The sequence below is a fragment of the Alosa sapidissima genome, chromosome 12 (assembly GCF_018492685.1).
Source record: "Alosa sapidissima isolate fAloSap1 chromosome 12, fAloSap1.pri, whole genome shotgun sequence".
Classification (NCBI taxonomy): Eukaryota; Metazoa; Chordata; class Actinopteri; order Clupeiformes; family Clupeidae; genus Alosa; species Alosa sapidissima.
In genome coordinates, this window is record NC_055968.1 from 38,234,078 (window position 1) to 38,242,209 (window position 8,132).

An 8,132-nucleotide genomic window follows, 5' to 3' on the forward strand; every position below is an offset into this window, starting at 1 on the left:
CCTACAAAAACAAATAGCAATCACTTTTAACTCATACACTTAGACACACCTTGTCATGCACTAATACTTATCTATTTATTACAATGGTGGGCATTTCAGTCTTCAGACACTTCTCTATCTGGCGACAGTCTAAACTGACAGTTAACGAATGTCTGCATGTATATATGTATACTGGTATGTGCAGTGAGCGATATGTGGATATGTGATATGTAGATATGTGGATATGTCAAATGTTGGATTTTTGCTTTGTGATAAATTTATCTGCTGCTGGACACCTTAATTTCCTTCGGGATCAATAAAGTATCTCTACTCTACTACTCTACACGCCCAGAAACAATTATGTTAACCATGGCTGTTAGTCTTTTCTCAGTCCAATGATGAGAGCAGAGCTTGTCTCAGATGAGTAAAAAACTATTCCACATATTGCCTTCGCCTCCGTAGACCAGTACATGTAATCTGTCTATCATGGTCTGGGATGACTAACACTTCCTTACTAATTCATACAAGCTTCCCTCGAGCCCACAGCCATGGCAAGAAAAAAATGCCATAGTATTCAAATTACTACTTAAGTTAAATTAATACTTAAGCCTACCAGGACATTTTGACTGAACCCAGGGTGCTTAAAACTATTAGGTTATGTACAGATTGTACCATTAAAATGATAATGTTGCAAATTGCACAGTATATGCCTGGACAAGACTGGATTGGTTTTGAAACCTAATGCACCCATGTCACAGTTCAGAGGCAAATATCAAACTGGTTTGACAACACAAACAACTTCCAGTCACATGCCCTTGTAATGAAAAGCACTTATTTTTAACCCAAACCTCAGAAATGGGAAGCTAGACCATATTCACTATGAGGTACACTAATTTTACTGTAGTTATGTATTAGATGGTTAGAAATCTCTGTACATATGGAAGTTAATATCCACTTGCCAAATTATGTTCAAAGGCTTAAAACTGTTTTTCTAGTGAAAATGAAGGCATTGTGCTTCAGAGATTGTGCTCATAGACTAAAGTGAAAAGCATGGGCCCAGCTTGCAAACACTAGTGCCCAGCTTGGAAACACTAGTGCCAGGTGAGCTGGAGTTTGTCCTTAGACTCACCACTTTCAAGGTGAAGACAAGTTTGTCAGCACCTGCCTGCTGTAGCAGTGCCTGTAACTCCACCTGTGGTCGTACCTCAAAAAAGTAAACACAAAGATGCCTTTGTTTTTAGAAAATGTCTTCGTTTATAATAAGATGGTGCAAATGAAATTAAGTTGTTCATTTGATCACTCACCAGTTTCTCATGATAAGCAAGTTCATTTGCAAATTGTCTGCCATTATCAACCAAATCTGTAAATCTTACATTAACTTAGCTATATTTCAATCGCCACTCAGTCTATCCACGTTTAGACCTTTGTATTAGATTTATAGGACTTTTATAGGACAAAAATACTTGATATCCACCTACAAAAATGCAAATATTAGCGTTGCTACCGCTTAACGTGAAGTTGGCAGATTGTTAACGTTCGTCCATGCACACGAACATGTTAAAACACACCAGCATAATGGCATTAACGCTAACTAACTGCCTTTCAAAAAACGACAAATCAGCTACTTTTCCGGATGTGTAACCTAATCTAAGATACAACAAACATATTAATGTTTGTGCCAGAAAAAGAAAAAAACCGGGACTGTATCATATGCATTTTCAAAGTGATGTTAGCCATGTAGCCATCGTTAAAATATCCTATGAAATTCGATATTTAGACTTGTAAATCATGCTGCAACACGCTGCAAGAATATAAGGTTACTCGAACTTGCTGCTTCAGTTGAAACATTTTCTTATACAAAGCATTATCTATTTAATATGTTAATGCGAAAAACTTACTACTGTTCCCATGATCCCGATGGCTAGCTCGATGAAAATAGAACGTTGAAACCGGACATGACAATGTTAGCAAAAGCGGCTAAAACCAAAGTGTCTCTGCTAAAAATTTAGCCGAAATTTCAAAATAAAAGACCACGCGATCCAGTATGAGAATGACCGTCTGTGACATGTTAAGGAGCCCCTCTAGTGTGTGTTTGAATCCTGCCTGGGGAGACTGGCCCTGAAGTAATTGATAGCTGACAAAATGTTTTAGCATGTTTTCACTCTGAGAACACAGTCTAGCAGAGTGTGTGCGTGTGTGTGTGTGAGAGAGAGAGAGAGAGAGAGATTGGGAGATTACAGTCTAACAGTGTGTGTGTGTGTGTGACAGTGAGACCTACATTATGTGCTCATTGTAATAATGGAGCAATAGAGGATGAATTACATTTCCTCACCGACTGTCCCAAATATAAACACCTCAGAGAAACACTCTACAATGATATAGAATATATTCACCCTGTATTCATTACTCTCAAAAATGAACTAAAACTTCCATTCCTCCTGGGTGAGATAGTCACTTACCCAACTTGCCTCAAAATACCTACAGTCCTGCCACATTTTGAGAGAGGAGTCAACCAAATAATATAAACAAAGCACAATGCTCTTTTTTATTGTCATTATTATTATTATTGTTATGTTTTATTATTATTCATTTATTCACCTATTTCACTGCTATTTTATCTCTTTTTTTTAAATATTATTATTATTATTTATTAATTTTCTTTTTACATCTTTATTACCTGCTTTGGCAATATTGTATCTACATTCATGCCAATAAAGCTTCTTGACAGAGAGAGAGAGAGAGAGAACAGTCTAGCAAAGGGTGTGTGTGTGTGTGAGTGAGAGAGCGAGACAGCACAGTCTAGAGTCTAGCAGTGTGTGTTTGTGAGAGAGAGAGAGCCCAGTATGTGTGTGTGTGTGTGTGTGTGAGAGAGAGAGAGAGAGAGAGAGATTGGGAGATGACAGTCTAGCAGTGTGTGTGTGTGTGTGTGAGAGAGAGAGAAAGAGAAGAGAGAGAGTGTGTGTGTGTTTGAGAGAGAGAGAGAGAGACGGAGAGAGACAGAGAGAGAACATAGTCTAGCAGTGTGTGTGTATGTATGTGTTTGTGTGAGAGAGAGAGAGATTGGGCAGAGTCTAGAACTTTGAACTTTATTTGAATACAAATCAACATACACATATGTTCTTTTTAGGTGCTTAAAAGCGGCATATAGGAGGCAGATCCAGCACAGCAATGTCAGCAAACACCAGAAAAATGTTTGTCTCATTCATCTAACCAGTCCAAGTCAAGACCTTCACCTCTGAATGATGTCTTGTTTACGCCATAGTCCCACAAGATGTCGTCATTGCACTGGATATCCTTTGATGCCAGGAACAGTATATAGTGTCTGCAACCATCAGGGAATTTCAATTGGAAATGTACCGGCTTGACATTGAATTTCTTTTTAGAATGATTCATCCTCCTCCCAAATGTGTCTTTAAGGGGGTGACATTCACAAGGGAAGGTCTGTGCATCGATACAAAGACTGGCACCACCTCTGGCCTTGAAAAAAAAAGATAGCCCATTTCTCCACTCTGCTGTTCTGCAAGCAATTTCTTTCCTTCAGATGCCGGGATTATTCGGCCATGGTAGTCACAAAGGACATCTCCTTTGGTGAATGGCATGGTGGCAACGACACCTACAACAGAACAGACTAGAATATTTACGGCCATGTCCATTTCAAATCTTGACATTGCTTTTCATTTGTTATGTTTCTTGTTTGCTCACCTTTTCCCTTATCTCCACCAAAGTCCTGGATCTGAAGCCCTTTCCATTTTTGCTCCGAAACTGCCTTTATGATTTTGCCATCCTTTTCAATGCTCGTCTTCTGTTCAGATATCCAAGCCTGAAGAATATCCTTAAGGTCCGGGAGGTTTGCGTGCCACTTTTCTTTGGAGATGACGAGACGGACTTTGTCCAAAGTCGGTTGATGCCTGCCAATGTGAGCTGAGATGGAATTGTAAGCTGGTGTCAGTACAGAAACAATGAAAATCAGCACACCTTCTCTTTTAGAGTATCTACAACATTCTGTTTTGTTTTCAAAGACATGACACTTATGACATGATGCATGGCATGATGCTTACCGAGGATATAATTTAAGCGCATCTTGTACTGCTCTCCTCTCCACTTGTCATAAACGTCACAGCCTTCAAATCCAGCGCTCATCCTCCTCTTTTTTGTGGGTGGTTCGTCGTTGAGAGTGACGGGAAACATTTCAACAAATGTTTCAAACTGGTCAAGAGCTGTTGTATTCAAAGCTGAGGAAGAAGAGCTATGAGAATAGGTTAATTTCAGGACTGCTGGGTGTACTTTCAAAAGCGCTACATTAAAGCATTCACTCATTCGTATAGCACATACCTTTCACCAGATTGTAAGAATGTGAAATGAATAAATATCAGAACAAGAGGCTTTCGCGTAATAGTCAAAAGATAATGCGCCTTTACTGTAGCCTACGGTATAGAGTTTGCGAGGTGGAAAACGAGAGGAAATAGTAGCGTTTAAAATGTCCTTTTAAATTGTAGCCTAATAATGCACTGTTGAGCATTTTAAATCCGAAATAATAAGGAATGTGAGGAGGTTGCTATTAACTTTAAATCTACAATCAAAACTATCTACAGCCTATGACGCAAATTGAATAGCCATGTCCGCATACGGATGCCTGCTTTAGTTGACTGGATGTTGTCTGTGGTCCGCACAGAAATGTTTCATTTTGCGAATGAGATGTCCACGCTGTCCCCTGTGCGACGTGTTGCCCCCCCCCCGCCCCAGTTTCAGAGCTATTCTAAATACAAAATTGCGCAGAGGGCTGTGACTGTGGTAAACTATCCTAATAGAAAACTGATAGCTTTCCTGGCTAAATGGTATAAGTTAGGCCTATTACACAACATAAATTTTGCTGACGACCCAAATAACCTAACCCAGTCTTTGGGAAACACTGCTCTGACTGATGTTCTCACAACTGAGAATATAGGGAAATTAATGTGCATTACATTGGTGTAACAGGGACCTTAAAAGATAATTGTTTGCAAACACAATACACACCTCTCACCAGCAACCTGTGTATCCTCAGGAATCGGCTCACTGCTTTGAGTCGTCTGCTCACAACTGAGTAAATGGGAAAAAAATACATATGGTTTACACTGGTGTGCATGACACAGACCTTGGAAGAACATATACCACTGCTTGCACACACCTCCCACTAGCTGTCTGTGTATCCTCTGGAATCGGCTCACTGCTTTGAGTTTTCTGCTCACAACTGACAACATGGAAAGATAAATATGCTTTACCTATGTATGCATGACATGAACTGTGAAAAAAATAGAACCTGATCCAATTTAAACATCTTCTAGCTGGTGTCTGTGGATCAACTTATACAGTGTACTTGTGTGTGTGTGTGTATGTGTGTGTGTGTGTGTGCACAGTACATATACTTACAACTTCCAAAGACGTTGTAAATCTGTTTTTGTGTTTGCAATGGGACCACCATTCTGTCCTAGAAAGAAGCAGCCTTCGTCGTCCGTATATTCATCTTGTCTAAGTAAAGCCAGTGGCCGTATCTTGGTAAAGTACAACTCAAACCACTGTTGAATTAAATGAAAATATCAGCAACCAGATTGAATTTGGAATACATTATTCAAGTCGTTTAGACTGTGGCAACATACAGTACCTCTTCTTCTTCCTTTCTGAGAGTACAGGCCACTGAATTATCACTGAATTGGATGGTCACACCACTTGATGTCTGCTGTCTATCAACCCAACCTGCAGTCTGTAGAGCAGATGGTATACATGAATGAGCACAATTTTTTTGAAACAGGTATAATTTCTTACCTTTAAATGTATGCAAAGCATTTCATGACTGAGATGATTTAATTTTGTTGTGCAGGAATAAAATTTGGACACTTGCGTACTTTGAAAGTCTCTATACTCTTCAAAGATTTGTTGTATACCACAGACAACACGCCCATACAAAAGTATCGGAACTGTGTCGTGTAGTTTGTTGCCACGTTCACTCCAGTCTTAAGTTTGGCAACCATACTGCGCATCCACGGAGTGACGTCTTGCAGAAGCTGCCGTTGCTCAGCTGGAGAGCTAATTATAACCAACAACAGATGAGAGACACATATTAGACGCCTTATGAACACTAATAAAGATTGAAACCATAAGTCATTTAAAGGGAGAATCTAACCTTTCCGATGGGTCTTTGACTATAAAGAAGCCCTTGCTTTTCAGCCGGTCGATGAGGGCACGGAGGGGATCTTCCTCATTCATTAAGGAATCAACCTCATGGTACTCCCAACGTCTGCCCACTCTCGTCCATTCTTTTTGGGATATTTTGGCCTTGGTCAACTCAGCGTTACGCTCTTCTTCTGTGTTGTCCTTCATACAGGCCTTCTTAAGGTGACTTGACAAATTTTCATGAGGCTTCTCACATAACAGGCAGTAGACAATACGCCTATCAGCGGCCATCCTTCAATAAATGCAAAAAAACACACACACAGAGAGAGAGAGAGAGAGAGAGAGAGTTCATTGAAATAGTGAAATACCAATGTTATGAGTAGGATGTCTGATCCATTGAGCTTTGCTATCTGCTCCATGTGGTACTTACTTGTCAATGCTGCTTGACAACCAAGGAATACCAATCCTGATGAGTTATGTAGGCCCTGAAAAGGAAAATAATTTAAGAAAAAATCATTTCACTCAAATGGTCTAGTCAGCTTGCTGGTTATTAGTACATCAACATGTAGTTTGCTGTCTTCAGAGCATGAATGCACATCTGTCCCAAAGAGTTTAAACATGGGTCAGATTTCTTTAGAATAACAACAGAAAAATATGTTTTACTGTGTACCATACCGTTTATTGTAGCCTCCACAATTCCAATTTCCGTCAGTGAAATGTTCCAACTTCTTAGCGCTCTCTGGGTCAAAAGGCGAGTCAGACACACTAGTTTGTGAACAAAAATTTTCAGGTCGTCTTTTAAACTGTGGGAGTGAGCGTCATATGTGACAATCATGTAGTGGATTCCCCATATACGATGCCATTGCAGTGGTCTTCAGATGTGATGTCTCTAGCAGTGGATTTCACATATGATGCAACTATGGGTTAGTGAGCATTTGTGGTGGTGGGTTCCACATTTGGAAGTGTGTTCCACATTTGATACTTTTGGCAGCGGTCTTCACTAGCGGAGCTAGTAGGTTTGCTAGGGCCGGAATCGTATGCGAATCCGCAGGTATACCATGGGTTTGAGATTTTTTCGGTTCTGCTTAAGGCCTTAACCCTTGAGAGGTTAGCTTAAGTGGGGCACAGTGCACCAGTACTTATCGGTGCTTAAGCCTGGTTGTCCGTGGGGGGGGGGTGGTACCCAGAGGGGGGGGGTGTTTGCCACTTTGTGTTGCGGGCTTAGCATAGAGGGTGTTAGCTAGTTTGATTAGCGTGTTTATTTTGGGTTAAGTTTAGGAGTAGGATACAGGGTAATGCTCCCAGGCTCACACACACGCGCGCAGGGGACAGAGAGAGAGTCTTTGGAGCCTCTGTGAGCAGCTGCAGCCTGTGTGAGAACATGCACTGTCTCCTAGGCCTCTCTGTGCCTCTCCAAGCGTCAGGGGTCAAACCAGAGGTCAAGCTGTAGCTAGTAGGCCTCTGACAAGGCCTCAGCCTAAGTTTGGGCCTCTGTGAGTAGCTGCAGCCTGTGTGAGCACAAGCACTCTTCCCCAAGCCTCTCCAAGCATCAGGGGTCAAGTCAGAGGTCAGCAGTAGCTAGTAGGCCTCTCACAAGGCATCAGCCTAAGCTGGAGGATTGGGTTAGATTCTAAATTAATTTTGGGAGAACAGAGTCTAGGTTGTGCTAGCTGTGGAAAAGGGGATAGGGAAGAGGTTGAGCCTCTGTTCGTGTATTAATTGGGGTTAAGTTTAGATGTAGGATACAGGGTAATGCTCCCAGGCTCACACACACGCGCGCAGGGGACAGAGAGGAGTCTTTGGAGCCTCTGTGAGCAGCTGCAGCCTGTGTGAGCAACAGGCCCCTCTCTCTGTCCCTCTCTATCACCTGCGCACGCGTGTGTGCGTGTGTGTGGCTGTGCCTGCTGGGGGGGTCTAGCGCAGCTCTCTGTGTCTCTCCCTGCTCCTAGGCCCAAGTTGAGCCCGTCTGAGCACAAGCACTCATCCCCAGGCCTCTCCCGGCC

At 41.7% G+C, this 8,132-nt stretch overlaps 1 protein-coding gene across 1 annotated transcript; it reads right to left on the reverse strand.

Annotated features, from left to right (window-relative positions):
- Nucleotides 1–4,866: 4,866 nt before the first annotated feature.
- On the reverse strand, nt 4,867–7,214 carry LOC121678569. Its single transcript, XM_042058191.1, has 9 exons — nt 6,805–7,214; nt 6,560–6,614; nt 6,140–6,421; nt 5,862–6,042; nt 5,621–5,719; nt 5,389–5,534; nt 5,147–5,209; nt 4,996–5,058; nt 4,867–4,912 (listed from the first exon to the last, which is right to left on the reverse strand). The coding sequence occupies exons 3-9, from the start codon at nt 6,418–6,420 to the stop codon at nt 4,867–4,869; spliced, it is 879 nt and encodes a 292-aa protein (XP_041914125.1). The 5' UTR covers nt 6,421; nt 6,560–6,614; nt 6,805–7,214.
- Nucleotides 7,215–8,132: the final 918 nt, after the last annotated feature.